The sequence below is a fragment of the Papilio polytes genome, unplaced genomic scaffold (assembly GCF_000836215.1).
Source record: "Papilio polytes unplaced genomic scaffold, Ppol_1.0 DF821288.1, whole genome shotgun sequence".
Taxonomy (NCBI): Eukaryota; Metazoa; Arthropoda; class Insecta; order Lepidoptera; family Papilionidae; genus Papilio; species Papilio polytes.
Window position 1 is genome coordinate 720,963 of NW_013527916.1, and position 17,461 is coordinate 738,423.

Here is a 17,461-nt window from a genome sequence, read left to right on the forward strand (position 1 = left end):
TTTGTAATTGATAATTTCACAAATGTAAACAATAAAATAACTTGTTCATAATTCCAAGTCTAAAGTTTAGGCTACAAACTCTAACAAACATCCATTCATCCATCTAAACTTTATTTATAATATTAGTTAGATGTACAGTAGAATATAGTAAGATGTAAATACATACTTTTTAAATAATTAAGTCTACCCCCTAACGACAATAGAAGTTGCAAACGTATCTAATAATTTTGCGAGTAATTTTGCTCAATATAGGACTTCCTAGGGCGTTCTGAAATTGAGATCATTTAATTAATTGATAGATTAGACCGCATGGCGCGCATTAAAAGATTGCGTGGATTGTAAAAAAGCTAGTCGCACATATACGGATCAAAGAATTTTTCCTTTACCGAGACCATGAAACGATAAGACTTACGTGCTATACAAAGGATACCAACATCGTGACTAGATATTTTATGCAACCTGCAACTAAGTTCCATATCCTACTATTAAACAAAAACAATCAAATATTTTTTCTATTATATTTTACTAGATTTCGCGCGAGACTCCGTAAATTCCATTAAAAAAAAACAAGAGTGAGTAGCCTATGTATTCTTCCAGACTATCCTCTACATCTTTACCAAATTTCATCGAGATCCATTCAGCCGTTTAAGCTACACACTCTAACAAACATCGATCCATCTAAACGTTCGCATTTACAAAATTAGTATGATTAAGATTTCCCTTAATCATAGTTTAGTAACAAATAGGAAGTTTCAAAGCATGACGGTTGCAATTTAAGAACCACGAGGTTTTCATACTTCATGCATCGCACAACGCGTTTTATAGGTAAAGAAGACTCACTCGAGGGATTTCCTTGTCAAAATGATTCAGAGGCTTTCATAAAAACAGGACATCCTTAAAGAACGACAAGAGTTATGCAATATGATTTGTAAATTGCATTGCATTGCATTTCTTACATAATTATGTTTCAATTTTATGTGATCGTTTAACATTTATCTTATAACAATATATTTGTTGTCCACTCTCTCGATTGTAGAAAAATAATGAAGCCTTTGTCCCTAAAACCCATTCAAACTGTTACTATTATAAAGGAAGAGTATTTCGAGCATTTATAGCCGGTTTCCCAGCTACGTCTGACAATTTTTTTTTCGATTGGTTTAATTTATTTTGTTAGTATTTTCGGTTAGATAAATTCATGAAATGCGTTTCCGAACGTGAGGGTTACTCCTTTGAAACACGAGTTAAGCTAGCAATAATGAATCTCTAGGTAATGACAATGAGTGAAAACTTAATTCAAGTATTTAACTTCCGATGCGAAATAAAACTATCGTAATTGTCGAATTATTAAATAAAGAAATGTTACTACAATTTGATCGAATCTCAATATATCTCGAAGGTATTGTATGAATGAAAAGTAAGTTAAGATACAATAATGACGTAAATCTGACCTGATTGTTGGTGAATAAAAAGGCAAAAGGGCAATAAAGAGTAACCTTGACTCGAACCGCGTATGTATTATGTAAATACATGAATGTAGAAGAGAATAGAGACCATACAGAATCCCGTAATGTACAATTTTATATTACAAAACTGAAATCCACTAGAATTATCTTCTCAAAATATAGGAACGATTTGAATTATGTAGTTAATTAATTGTTTTGTGCTTAAGAAAACGATAGAATTATTTAATTGTAAAAACTAATAATAAGTTGTATTTAACAAGTGTTTATTAAAAAAAGTTTTAAAAAAGATGTAAAACTAAAAGATGTAAAACTACTGTAACCAAAATCTAAATCCTAAGGAATCTCGATTATTGCTTTCTTCGTCCTTCTAAAAGATGTATATAAATCCATTTCTTTTAATTTAATTAATTATTTTTACAATTACTACATTATCTAATAAGTAGAAGACATACGACCATTTAATGGCCTTTAATTAATTTTGTATAATAACAAAATACTTAACAATAAATAGCTGTAATACATTTCTTTTGTCTGTCTTTAGGTTGTCATTTGAAAGAGGTGTTAATAGCACAGAGACAACAATAGTTTGTTGTGAGAGAACATTGGTTTTAAATATGTTTGAGTCCATTGAGTGTATGACAGAGTTCATTATGCGATACGGAGGCACACTATATTTCAATGTGACTTGATACATTTACCGTTCAGTCCGCGTACGAAAAATGAACAAAACAAATAATGGTTACAACTATGTATAGCGGTACCTCATCTACCTAGTACACTAATATGAATCTAGCATAATATGTTACGCGGACATTGTACAAAAAATAAACTCGAATTCTTACCGTAATGTTGACAAAGAATATAATAACTACAAGTACTTTTCACCTTAGCTCGTTGACTAATGCGATCGCTTTCGTAATTAGTCCATTACCACGGTGTTAAAGGTCAAGTAAACAACAATTATGTTACGTGACTTAAGAACTTAAGATACATTAAGTATTGGTATGCGAAGCTCGGATTTAATACGTATATGGATGCGAAGCATTATTCATTCTTTGTTATTAAATTAATCTAAATCTATGCTATTATAATAAAGCGTAAATACACACTTTTTTTTTGCCTAAGATGTCAGCAATTGCAGCATATTTTTGATTAATCTTCTTTTTAATAAAAAGCCCCACACTTTCGTCACGCTTTTGGCTATATATTTTCACGCTATTAAACTTAGGGGTAAAATATTTTGGATAAAAACCCTAATGTGGGAAAGAGACCATAAGTTGCTGCCAACATCAAGAAAGCAAGGTTGCCAAGGTTTGTCATGTCACATTTGACACACACACACATTTTGACATTTTCAATTGATAATTTGACACATGTCAACAATAAAATAAAATTTTCATAATTTTATGCGGATGAAGTCGCAGGGAACAGCTAGTTGATAATAAAATATCTCTATTTGAAAACTTAAGATTGGATTATTAACAATTTTAGTTGCATCATATTCGTATTAATATCACCGTTAAACTATTCTATATAATAAAGTTAAGTTCCGAAACCTATAATATAAGGTTGTAATTGTGACAATCTAGACGGCCTCGGCTCAAAAACCTACCATCGTTAAATGACAACAGTATATTATTCAATCAACAAAAAAATTACCACACGTCTTCGCAAATTCAAATAGTGTTTTGGCATCTCTTGGCTATTTAGTCTTTGTTACCTACTCATTTCTTACTAGTCTCGCTTAATTAGGAACTGAATAGATACATTATAGACATGCATTTATACTTTAGTACTCTGTGACTTTCGCCTCATTTCGTTGTCAGGGTCAAATGAACTATACGAGGAATTGATTCGACACCTGTCGGCTCTTTTGACGACATTGCGGCAAAATTACATCGACTTTATTACGGCTCCTTCAAGGTCATTCGATATCTCACTCACTATTTTATATTATGACCGACCGTAAAACAAAACAGAGACTGCAATCGATGTAATCGTTGGCCCTTGATCTTAAATTAATAACAAATTACGCTTTTTTCAATCATTTATGTACACATGAGATAATTTTATATTTAACGGTAAATAAATATTTTTGTGCCCCAAGGAATAAGAACAGGTGCAGTACTCCCAACTGCAGTAAATTGTTAACACCAAAAAACATTATTCGACAATTGTAATTGAATACATACAAAGAAAAACATGAAAAATCTTTGGTAATGCTATTTTATGGATATTATAAAAAGGTTTTTTTTCTTTAGTCAGAATCAATATGTTCAAAGTATGTAAATTGTTATTCAGAAACCCTTTCCTTGTTAATCATATAATATTTCATTCAATTTGCAAATCAAAATTATAATATAAAAATAAATCTGTTTATTTTTCTTCATATTTATAGTTGTTCTTTGAATGATAAATACAATTAAAACAAAAGTATATTACACAATTTTTTTCAACATTATATTAGATTTTAGATTAACAATGGGAATGAAACTGTTGTGCCGACCCCACATAAACTAGAAATTATACATAAATGTGAATTTATACTGATATTGGGTAATTATCTCTTCTATTTCTTTCGTAGCAGAAGATATTATAGTATAACTAACATAATATAAGTAAAAGAAAATATTCATGAAGTCAACTGCAGGCCGCCCTTTGTCTGCATAGAAATAACTTTTAAATCTGATTTTAAGCTTTAATAAAAGTAAAAAAGGTAATTTACCTCTAAATAAATAATTTGGTACTTTTTAATATCGTCCCCTGCCCAATAATAAACCTAGGTAATTAATTTGGTAGTGGATGGTGCATTGTGCTTTGTTCATCTGAAGTAAATGTATATAAAATTTAACTTCATAATTTTTATTGTAACTAATATGAACGTTAACCATTCAATCAATGATAAAAGAAAGATATAAGCTAAAAAAGTAACTGTTGCAAAGTTACTTTTCCTTATTCTCTATCTCTCTCTCCTTGGGTTGCAAGAAAAATTTAAAAGATTGGTAATAAATTACCAAAAAATTGAAAGATTTATAGATACAGTGTATGCTATTGTTAACATATATTGTAAAGGATATAGAATGAAAACGAATGGTAAGCTGCGATTTCGTCATGTTGCGACGGACGCCGAAAACAGCTGTTTGGGTTTTGACCGATCCGTCAAAGGTAGTCGTCGGCGCGACGGCCTCGCTTACCCACACACAACTACAACTTACTTGCACAGAATTCGCCAGAAACAGCCGAAACTGCTGCCGTTTGGAACTTCACCAGCATATGATATGGTCATGTCGAAGAACTTAACAACTATGAAATTATTATTTATTAAAACACACACACGGTTTGTTGGCGCGGACTTGAAAGGAAACACACGCGGAGAAATAAATACGTTTTAGAAAGTATTAAAGTTTATTGTCGTTAATTGCGAAGAGAGGCGAATAGAAGTTATAATGAAGTTGCACTGCTATTTAGTTACATTATGGTAATGTTTAAGCACTCGGCTTCCCCCGATTATTGTAATGCATAAAGCGATGGGCGCACAAGAGCACCATCCACAAAAGAGTGGCAACTGTGACTGTGCTGTGACTGGCACTTGCGTGTATGTTGTCCAAGTAACTCGTTGTTTACCGATGCGTGTAACGCTACGCGACGCAGACGCAGGCACTCGACAGGTTCTATAGCACCGCACCCTTGTGCATTCGATCACCGTTGAAAATAGATGGCGCTGTTTACAATTTCTAAAGTCTAAGTAAATATTAAATAAATAAAAAATAAAATCACATTTAAATGTTAAGACACAATGCATGTAACAATAAACAAATATAAGTGTAAAATAAAGCGAACATTCACAACTTTACAAATTTAAACAGGAGCAGTATATCTAAGACGTAGGGCCAAGGGCCATTCTTCCTTCCTCTTAACATTTAGTTATTTTATTATAATTTGCTCACTGTATGTCGTAATGTTTGCATTTGTGCTGTGTGCTACCTTTTCATTAATCTCCAGTTCTTTTTATAAAGCTTTGTTTATCGATTTTACTTCCATTAACTTTTACAGAAAACGACAAAAAATTAATGAACATTGTTACCGTTCCTACTATCTTTCGTATCCACTCGTATGTCAACATGTTGTTAAAGATGCTGTTTCCAATGTTTATCTACTTTAATTGTAGGATGTTTATCAGTATTACATTTCAAAATTATCATTGATACTAATTCACCTAAAACAAATGATTAACAAACTTTTAATTAAAGCATTTTCTTTTAAATTCAAAATAACCGAATGGAACACAGATGATATGACCGGAATTGACGTGTCAGTGATATACAACGAAAACCACAATTTTGTTGACTAAATAACAAAACCGACCAGTTTGTGTGGTTCAGTTGTTAAAAAAACAGTGCATTTAGTTATTTAAATTGTACTTCAAAACCTACAACTTTTAAATCTTATGTTGGACATATTTTTAAAATAACATTAGTTAGACTAGTTTGTACAAGCTTTTATACTTTTCGATATATTCTAGTTTACCACAGTCTCCATAGATGGATAGGCCTTTGTTTGAAAATGACAGGTTTTGGTTCGTTCCGATTGAAGTTGAGTGTTGATATTCTTGACAGTTACATTTCTATCTATTATTTAATTTGAATACTCACCACCGCTACCAACCGCAACCATCAGCGCCAAAATGGCGAAAATCAAACAGGCACAAAATACTACGCTCGACAGCCCGTCTACGAGTATAAAAGTTTAGTGAACTGGTAGCTCTGTTATTAGTACTCTATGAAGAAGCCATCCGAATTGGCCGAGCCGACGTTCGTGCAAGTGATCGTATCTAACTTCACACTTGTCCCACGGAATTGACACGACTCGGACTGCAAATCTGGCAGCGACTAGAGCGATCGAGGCATAGTTGTTGAAATAAAGTAGTTAATTTATTTTATGAACTACAGTGCTTTCTTTTTGCATTATCATAACTAAACGTCGTAGTGTTATCGTTTATACTTTTTGGAAATTATCGTAAAAGTGTTAAATATTGCCTGATGAGTAGTGACTTGATTCGTGTGTGGACTGAGATATGTTAATTTATTTCCCATGTCACCGGGTTTCACCTACGTTCCTGAAACTTAAAGGTGCGTAACTTGTGAATTTATAATATTTATATTGTTCCAATATTTATAATAAACTTTTAAAGACTTCTAATTGGTTGCTGCTGTTCCTTTGTTAGGTGACCCACTGCACAACGAAGTCTATAAAGTTAGTAGAGAATTAAATTACACTCTAATTGACTCGTTCAATTGTTTACGATAAAAGCATAATCTATTATGGTTTTTATTCTTTTTTTAAAACAAGTTATTTATTTTTAATGGGTTTTTTCGGCCAATCATTGGCGTCTATGTGCAACACCAATTTAATATTTTTAGCGTCAATGGTAACCTATTGACGCGATATAAAGAAAAACAAAAATAACTTCGAATTAATGTATTGAGTTGACTAAACCATGACTGGTTTAGAAATATGTATTTAGTTTTTGTGCTAAGTGACTAATTGCTTTTAAAATTAAAAAGATATCTACATTTTATTTGACATCAATAGTAGTAAAATAAACACTATTTTTTATTGTCAACCAAATCATTTACTAAATTCACAAACAATTGAATTGTAAATAAATATATAACAATTTATTAAATTCTTAATTTTAAATTGTGCTTTTATTCAAATTTCTTTTATCAAGGTATATTTTTTATCTAAATAAATTATTGTTAGTTATTAACTAATCTGTGTAGTAATATGTGTAAGTCAATTTATAAATACATTTTAATTATATAGACAAACATAAAAGTGTTTTTCTTAGTTCTTTACACAATTAATTATTCTTCAAAAATGTAAGGAATGTCCACGGTTGTTCAACTTGGTTTCCACTGCCAGTTTGTCTCTTGTCTTATAAAAAAATTGTCATTTCTTTTCTGTGTTAAGATATGTAAAATGTAACTACAGAATTCTATTAACTACTAAAAATATTGTCATCCCTTTATTCTCTTTGAAAAATCATTTACAACAGTATAAATAAGCGTACTATAGTTGGTAATACAATAATAGTGGTTGGCAGCAGCATTAGTTATTAAATTGACAGAACTACTGGTCTACTATCCAATATTATGATTTACAAAGACTAGTCTGAAGTGGGAGTATTTTTTCTGTCTATACTGATATTTGTGGATGCTATAATCCATGTCCTTATTGGTCTTGTCTTTTCTATGATTGTTAAAAGGACTGACAGATGAGGATAGTATATTTACAGTATTTATTAAAAAATTAACTTGTATTACTTTAAATAGCATTGATGTTGTTTCTTTTAAAGGATTTGCAATTCTCAATAATATTGCAGCTTTAAACATTATTATCAAATTAAATGAGGTTGTATATGGGCTCTGTCTTGACAATTTAAAAATGTCGCTCATTCTTATATTGTATGGTATAGACAAGTGCCTTTCCTAAGTACTGTAGACATTGTCTTCACAGTATGCTCCCACCGTTAAGTTGAGTTCTTTTTTTATTGTTTTTCGAAACAAAGGCTTAGACATCTACTAATATATTTGTTCATACAGTCTAAGAAGTAATGAAGAAAACTGTTTATGTTAACTCTTAATTAGATAGTGATATTGATGAACATCTAATTAAAAAACTACTGCAGTAGTTTATTGAATATCTAAGAATGAGACTTTACTAAAAAAAAAAAGTTATCTTTCCTACAAAAAACTCCGTCGTATAAGAATTAACCGTTGCCGTGATCCTTATAGAGTTTAATCCCACGTAATTTAATGAAAATTTAAAAGTCACATTGTAGCAAACAGGTTTATAAAAGTTTAAAAATCGAAATAATTTGCCATTGTTATGTATTCTTGCAACCTTAACGAAAGATCACTACAGATTTGATCCAATAAAAAAATGCGAAGAAACAATATGGCACAGAAATAAAACATTTGGAAAAAGGCATAGACTACATGTTAACCGAGAAAAATCTGGCTCCCGTGGGATAGATTTTTTTAAATATCATTGCTCCTCGATGACTTCCTCGCGAAATAAATGCATTCATTCATATATTTTTTTATGCACGAAGTCTACAACACAGCTACTCGTATAAGTTCTCAATATCTCACGACTTTTAATAGTTTGATGCAAAAGGGCTTGGTTTTAATAATTTTTGTTGTTTAAGGTTTACGATGTCGGAGATGGTGAAGTGAGCGGAGAGTCGGCGAGATGGTGGCGCGGGTGGTACTCCTATTGATGCTCGCGCGGGCCATGCGATTGTTCGCACTCGATATTTGTGAGTATTATATTTTTTACAGCATTATAAATATGGCGGTAACTTTAATACGTGGGCAGGATAGAGAACAAGGAATAAATACCACCCTGTCTGATGGCCATGTGGGCGATTACAAATTATTAAAACAGTAATTTGTTCCTTTAATATTAATTTCCCTGCTTATGTTACCCTTTTATAAGAGTTTCCTAGTAATAAACCATTTTTAAACACTTTAGTATCTAAGTAGATTTTAGCTTGATCCGAAAATCGAATCTAATTTTGTTAGGTCGTAGGCAAATATTTTCAGTAACCAAAGTATATTGTTTTGCACAGAAAGCTTTTGTACTGGGCGTTCTAATTTGCATTGGCACTCGGCAGCTAGTCCCGCATGTGCAAAAGCTCTCAGTTGTTTTCTGTAGGATGTCCCTGTGGCAAACTCTAGCACGCCGCAAGATAAGTAGAGCTCGCTGTAAATGGCTTTGTAGCTCCTTCACTCTCACGTAAATGTACCACGAGAAATAAATCATGTCTCGTTGATATTATATTCGCATTATCGAACTTTAGCAAATTAATAACTACGAGATCTATTTAGAATCAAGACAGATCTAAAAAAATATATTTAATTTTTAAGATACAAAACTCTCAACAGAATTATATCTAAATGACGTCAAATCCTGTCTAGTGGTGTAAGAACGTGAAGGGCGAAACCTACACAAACATACAAACATTGATTTATATTTATATAAACGATTACTTTGAGTCTTTTGTTTACATTCTTTGTACAAAAGTAGTCCCCTTTAAAAATAGACGTACATAAACTCTTAAAGGATACGATATTGATATATTTATGAGCAAGACATCGACTTTTTTGAAGAAGGGTAAAAATACTTGCATCCATCTAAATCGAAATGCCTTGACGCGGCGGCGCGCCGGCCCATTTCAATTGCTCAACATTTACGAAGGGAACTAATTTGCACTATTACAAATTTGTCTTTGCGAACCTCAACAAAACTCACAAATACAATCTAACAATTACTGTAATTAAACTGACTCTTTAATAATACACTTTGAGTGACTTTTCCTAAATGTTTCTATTAATAAAGTCTTAACAAGCTGTCAAAACACAAATTTAATACATTCAATAACCTAGTTATGAAACGGACTCTTTATGCATAGAAACATAAAAAATCTATAAAACTAAAGTAAAAGAAAGGAAGTGGAACTTACACCATTGTATAATGGAACAATCGAAGGTAATACTTTCTGGAGTCATAAAATTTAATTTCAATTGTAAGAGAAAGTGAAAATATGAGTTTTTGAATAAATCATCTTGCTATGATTCTAGGAATAGCGTCTCTATTAGAATTCCTTTCAAGCATAAAAGAGTCGTTAGCTTCCTTTTCATGCCGGTGAATGCTTAAGTTATCTCTATATAAATAAATTCCTCAAAAGCTTCCAACTCTAGTGGCAATTGCCAATGCAAAGTACGTTAGGTAGATTCGAAAGCGTGGATAGGCTGCGCTACTGTTCAAGCAATATTCAATGCAAATTGCGTAAGTAGAACCTGAACGGTACATTCCCCGGACATACAGAAGTCAACTCCCGCTGTCTCACTCACTCATTCTCTTGCATTCCAAACACCTAACAAAGCGCCAAGTGTAAGATCCCAAGTCGCACCGCACCGCCAGTGTATGGACGCCTTTAATATTTAATTACAAATTTCTCGACTCCCGTCCCGACGGCCGCCGCTGCGCCTCGATGAAGTTATACCAAGTATTATAAATTTCATGAGCTTTAATTTATATTCCCGCTTTGAAACACATATATATGTATTTATGGTTATTAGTAAGCAAACAGAAGTGCGATTGATAATCGAGTTTATACACCCAAAGTGAATATTACAAATGTTATCATCTAGAGTTGCCTACTGCTCGTCAAAATGTCGCCGGCTGGTTTATAACGGTGGCTTGGAAATTTTATGTGTATTCAATTGACGAGATAAATTTATGTGTATTGCGAAACTGCTCTAATGTACTTGGAGACGAACTTTAAAAACATTGGTATTGCATAATAAAATATGATTATTACTAAAGTTTTTGTTTAAATAAATAGGTACAATCAGATTTTTTTTTTAATTAATTCGATATGTTGAGGTAAATTGTATCATTTTTTTATGACGTATAAATATAACCAATAAAACCGGTATCAAGTGAATTTGCAATTAATAAAGAACGTATTGCGTATATATGAAACATAACATTAATAGATTCACTTCACTTAACCTGTATATGTAGTTGTCTCCGCGACAATGGCGAATCACGTCATGGCTGTTGGTTTTAAAGAATGAAAACGGAAGCGGCGGTTGAATCCTAAAGCTTCTTTCAGAAGCGCCGCCAATTGACCTTTGATCTACTAAAGTACTACTCATTCCATTAACTTAGCATTCAACAAATTGTGTAAACATTTTGCCATAACTTCCTATGAATCTTCATAGATTTACTAATATGTAATATGCATAATATGACATCTACTCGTAATCCTATTCCTATTTCACTCACGTCGCGCGTTCTTACTTGAAAAGTATTGATTTTGAGATAAATATTAAAAGCTACCTACTAAAGTCATTAAACAGTGCCCCTACCAAACCATTTCATAGCTTTAGTTAATTATATACTCGTTCCAAAACTGTATCGATATTTAGCTGTTATCGATATTCAATTATACACTTCACACTGAGTCCTCTATATCGGAGATAGCAGACAGACCATTATCGTCGGAAATGTTGACGATAGTTGTCGTCGGAGGGAAAACTTTATGAATATATTAAGTAAAAAGAAATACATAACGTTAGCAACTCTCGTGTCACAGTAAAAGTAATTAAAATAATATTTTTAACGACCTCACGCAAACCGATTTGCGGCAAGCTTAGAACGGTGACATTTTAAGTTGGCGTGTGCAATGTACTGCCGCGATCAGCTTGTATCTACGGTAGTTTTATGCGACTTGTAGATGTGCCAGTCACTCTCGTAATGTTATGCGAATCGGAACCGATATTGTAGGCGTTTTAGCATTACATTCAATCGCTTTATGCTAAAAACAATATTGCCTTTTGTACATAGATTTGAATGAGTAGCGAGTCGCCACTACGCTGTTTATTATTCATTAGACGACTACATGTCACGCAAGGCATAAACACGCACAAGCACAGCGCTTCTTAAACTTTCCCCGTACTACAATTACATCGTTGAGAATTAACTAAATTGTGATAGCCGTACTGGCCAATTGTTGCTGCGTTATTCACATTGGCACAAAAGCTTGGCTCAGTAAGTCCGCCACCTGCGCCACATGCACTTTCAAAACCGGTGACTACGTGTTTATTATTATTCAAAACTAGCTTTATGGCATTGGCAATTTATTGTTTGGCGCTCACCAACGGGAGATAAACAGCCAACCTCGAAAGCAGACATTCTTATCTGTACATGATCCATAAGAGAAATTCATCTCTTGAATGAATGACTCCATCATATTTTCTGAATGAAATGGTTACTTCAAAGCTGTTATATGCAAGGTTGTAAGTAAATGTTTGTTTCACAAATTTGAGCACGCCAGTTCGAATAATCCAAGCCGGGGTTTACATAATATTCATCGGCTGTACGACTTCTGATTATTATCAATATGCCTTCGGTTCCATATATTATGCGGCGGATTGTGACTCATTGAATATAAATTAAGAAAGTTATTGTTACGTTCTTTTTACTGATGGCGAATTATGTTTTATGCGAATTGAATATTAAGATTGATGATAGAGTTCCATCACTCTTTTTAAACAATTAGTAGATACCTCACATGCAATATGGTATTTATCTAATTACTAGCTGTTCCCGTGCGGCTTCATCCGCATGAAATTATAAATTTATTGTTCACATTTGTCAAATTATCTTTCTTGATGTTGGCAGCAACTTATGGTCTCTTTCCCACATAAGGGTTTTTATCCAAAATATTTACCCCCTAAGTTTAATTGCGTGAAAATATAAGGAATTAAAAAAGAGTTATTCGATAATATGCTGTGATTGCTAACATCTTAGGCAACAAAGAAGTGTGTGATTATGCTTTATTATAATATTATAGATAGATTGTTTTTAATACCAATAAGTTCTAAGTTGTATTTTACATTTTATAATACTTAATTAATTAGCCAGCCATTCTTAACTTATAAAGTACACTCAAGTAGTATTAAATATAAGAAACTCAATATTTCAAACATTATTTTGTAAGTACACTCTAGTATCTATATTTATATTGAGTAGGATTGAAAATTAAAAGGAAAGATCGTAGCAACATTATGAATTTATTTCATGGAAAATTATTATTATAGTTAGCGTTTACATGGAATTAATTGCAATAAATATTTGTTTCAAGAACCATTTTACTGGTTAGAAATCTATAATCTTCGTTTTTATATGAGTGTCTCGCGGATTAAAAAAAATAGATAGCAGTGGATGACTCCTGCTTTTATGTGAAAACAGTCATATGCCTGTGAAAACAGAACCGGACCTTATGGGTTAACTGTCCCAGTTGTCAACGACGACTCCAAATGGTCCGCAGCAGTAAACGTTCGCTATACGGAGCTTTGTCAACTGTCTAAAAAGGAGCTAAAAGTTCATCGCCGACTTCTAGAAGCTGCCCGTGTACAGAGGCCCTTAATATGAATCAAACAATGAATTAACTGTGGCCTCGTCTTGTTCGAGGGCAATTATTCTAACAGACTACACAACGTTCACCCGGCCTATGCTTTAAAGTCACCGGCACATAAAAAGATGCAACAGCTGTCGTTATTTATTTTTATATAGCTGTAACTCAATGAAACAGGTAACATTGTTTAGACTGCTGCAGCTTTTGACGGATTCCTTTCTTTCAACTAACGAATTGTTCCTCTTATTTTTAATATTTAGAAGCATATTTTTCATCTTACTTCTTTCTTACTAATATTATAAATGCGAAAGTTAAGATGGATGTGTGTTTGTTAGAGTTTGTAGCCTAAACGGCTGAGCAGATCTCGATGAATTTTCGGATATATGGAGACGTTAGTCTGGAAGAACACATAAGGTACTCACTTTTTTTTATTTCCACGCTGACTGAGTCGCGGGCAAAAGCTAGTAAGACAATATAAGTTTATTATTTCACATTAACTATCGTCATTTAGTCGTTTGTTGAGAGCAACTATCCGTTTAGAATTGATTATTAACTCAACCACAGTTTTGAGTAAAAAAATTAACAGTAGGAAACAAAGAAGCTATCATACCCGCGCTAGGTCCCCTATACCGCTTTTAATTATACCGGTCCCGAAGGAATTAATATATGCCACATGAAATAATTTCCGTAAACTTTGTTATTCCAATTACCTTTTCATTTATTTATTAAAAGGTTGTACTAGATATAGTCGGTATGCGTACACTATTATAGTCAAACGACCTGAGCCGGTAAAGCTGCTTTCGCGGATAGTTCTATCAGAAAATGTGTAAAACCTGCATGGGCGTAGATAATGGCGGAATTTTTTTATAATAACAAGGTGGCAAACGAGCAAGCGGCCTCCTGAATCCGCCAAAATGGCGAAGCGACCACTGCCCATAGACATTCGCGATCGCCGATGCGTTGCCTACCCTTATCCGACGGAGGAGGAGACGCACATAAAGAGGATATTGCCCCTTCCTATACATCTCTTCTGTCGTAAATGTGTTTCAATTATACCCACCGGGACAGATATCCTTGTCGGTCTATAATGTTAAAAGTCTAAAAACACTTAAAAATATTTAAGGCGAATAAAGACTTTCATTACAAAAAATGGGCAAAATATATGAAAACGTCAACCTAATCCTTGTCTTTATAATATTCTCATCATCACCAGCTCACTATATGTCCCCACTGAAGAGCTCCGTGCCTACTCTAAGTTAGTGTTGACTAGGCCATAGTCAACCACGATGGCCAAGTGCGGGTTGGTTGACTTCACACATATCTTTGAATTTCCTTTACCGTAAGAAGGTCGAGTAAATTATGTACATATGAATTTCTTAAAAATCGAAAATCACATTGGTACATGGCGGGATTCGAACCCAAGACCTGTAGATTACAAAGTGCTTAAACCACTGAGCCACCGACGCTCTTATGTGTTTATAATGATCTAGTTAATATTAATCAAAATCTGTCCAGTGGTTTAGGTAGTTTAGAGCCTGCGCACCTGAAATTAAACTATCGCACAACTGTTTAGTCGTGCATTGATTCCTATGAGCTTATATAGAGGTGCGCACACTACTCAATTTTAGTGGTGCAACTAAACAGTTGAATTGGCTGATAAACAATCGACTATCGAGAATCTCACAATAATTGTGCGATGGTTCTGTCAAAGGTGTGCGCGTGCTCTTAAGGTGAAAAATAGACATTGACATTTATGATTTTTCTTTACATTTAGAAGATTGCATGTTCCTTTCATCGTGATTTAGTTTTCTGTTTTAATTTTTGTTCATTTATTATTTATTTTATGACGAGCCTACTGTTTAAATGTTCATGTATGCTGTGTCATAAAATATAACGTAGTTTACTTTGATATTGATTTCCAAGAGGACTGAAGCGAGATCAATCACTGTAAGCGAGGCTGAGCTTATTTATTATTTTGTTCCAAACAACTTTCCTGCCAATTTATTTTAATTTTGTGTTAAACAATGCTAACGCTGATTTATGACCTGTAGCGATGGATGTGCGAATGTAAGACCATATTTGTCTTTGCGAATTTTTCTATTATCCTTTTACTTTAAAGTTGAGTCTCAAATCGAACGAACAATCTCAAATTGAACGAGACTGCTCTATTGAGCAAAATCCACGTCTTTACAAAAGACAGGAGCAAAATTATTTTTATATTTCTTCAGACGCAAGAGATTTATTTTACCAGTGTATGTTACTGTAAAGGCTTGGAATACGGTAAATTATAGCTCTTTTAGACCTTTAATTTTAATTACCTTAATCTTGAGGTAATGGTGGCAAATGCTTGAAAATAATCAAGATTTGATTTGTTCCACACGTTTACCATAAGTAGTTGGTATATCTTAGTAGTTACCAGAGTTTGAGTTTTTACAGTAACACATGTAAATCTTAGTTACAAAGCATGTCTTATTTAATCTTTTAATCCTTATTCGACTGTTGTTTCTTTTTATTTTTTCCTAATGTTTACTGTGTTTAAAACATGCTTTCCAAACTTAGTCTTTCTCTGTACCAATTGTTTACTGTACTTACTCTACTGTACTGTAAAAACATCGTAGTTTATCCGCGAAGAGAAGACACAACATTCTTTTTTCTTATGTGCCTGCAGTTATTTATCTAGCTGATATTATTACCGTTTATATTTATTTCGATCAATGTTTTAACTTGGCTTCATTAATACCCTCTTCGTTTTATATTCTTTAACTCAATATTGGTATATTTTAATTTACTCCAGCCGTAGAAATGCAAAAAATGTTCTAACATAAATTACGTTTTTACGTAATTTCAAACTTTTAATATCAACGACTTGGTGGGCGTCGCTTCAGACGCGTAACATTTGATGTGTACTTATGCTATATTCGGAAGTATTTTCTGCTAATGAAGCAGTATGATTTTTCATTTTGATATATGTAGATTTTTGAGGTGAGGTGCCGGAGGCGACGGCCATTGTGTTGGCAGCTATTCTTCTCTCGAGGGCTACAAGATACCTTTGAGGGATTCATTATACTATTTTTAACGACTGGAAGCTGCTTTCTGACAACGCGTTTTTATAACTGCGAGTTGTCACGGTAACACCTGTATAAAACGAACTGTGTTATCTGTTTTACAGAAAAAGATGACGGTAACACTGAAAACGACTATTGAGTTAAATTGAAACAAAGGAAAAATTTCTCCATTTAAAAATAAATGTTACCGTAACTTAATAGTTTTAATTTAATTTAGAAATAGTGACATCAATAGGACTAACAGTGTTAGATCCGTATAACGTCGTTGCACGTAACAAGGTATCGAGCAAAGAAATAAAAAGCTCATTTTATATTTGATTACTTGATCCTAAATCTATTTTCTATTTTCTACCTGAGATCTCGACGTTTCAAATCTATTTATCTAGTCTAGTCGTTTATGTACGTGATCTGAATGTATTCGTAAATATTGTATGAAGAATTTCAATTACTTAATTATTATTTATAGATATCAATAGGCTAAGACAGTAGGCGTTGAGCGGAAACGAGGACGCCTCTGTTGTCTCGATTGTCGGTGATTGGACATTTTTACAATATAGCTAAGAAATACTTTTACCAACAGCATCGCTTACTGTCACACACAAAGAGAAATTAATGTTAATTTTTCGATAGTGCAAACATTCAGTTAACTTTTTTTTTCTTTGTGGGAATAAAATCTTTCTAGTTATCTCTGACAAATGTAAGATAGCAAAATATCCTGAGAGATATGTTAGTTACATTTTGAATAGAAACATATATTAAAGTATGTTATTAAAATGTACAAAGTTACAAAGCTTTATAAGCATTCTTGTGTCATTCGTATTGCGACTCCGAATCTCTGTTTGAGAGAAATGCATATTATAAAATAGTTGCAACAACATTCTAACTTCCGCCCGCAGACCGCCTGATCATACAGTCTGATCCGGTCTGTGTCAAATTGC

General features: G+C 33.0%; 2 protein-coding genes across 5 annotated transcripts in view; one reads left to right on the top strand and one right to left on the bottom strand.

Moving 5' to 3' along the window:
- The window catches only part of LOC106109510 (bestrophin-4), a 34,000-nt gene extending 28,339 nt beyond the window's left edge, over positions 1-5,661 (bottom strand). Inside the window, exons 1-2 of one of the 3 annotated variants that reach the window (XM_013291031.1) lie at positions 5,548-5,661; positions 4,679-5,184 (exon numbers count right to left, since the gene is read on the bottom strand). In XM_013291031.1, the coding sequence (XP_013146485.1) occupies positions 4,679-4,749 (71 nt within the window). In that variant the 5' untranslated portion in view covers positions 4,750-5,184; positions 5,548-5,661. The remainder of the gene's footprint in view (positions 1-4,678; positions 5,185-5,547) is intronic. The other 2 variants (XM_013291032.1, XM_013291033.1) reach the window with 2 other exon arrangements.
- A 656-nt stretch (positions 5,662-6,317) lies between these two features.
- Positions 6,318-17,461, top strand: part of LOC106109507 (discoidin domain-containing receptor 2-like) — a 33,818-nt gene continuing 22,674 nt past the window's right edge. For both annotated transcript variants that reach the window (XM_013291026.1, XM_013291027.1), the window contains exons 1-2: positions 6,318-6,592; positions 8,677-8,787. In XM_013291026.1, the coding sequence (XP_013146480.1) occupies positions 8,721-8,787 (67 nt within the window). In that variant the 5' untranslated portion in view covers positions 6,318-6,592; positions 8,677-8,720. The remainder of the gene's footprint in view (positions 6,593-8,676; positions 8,788-17,461) is intronic.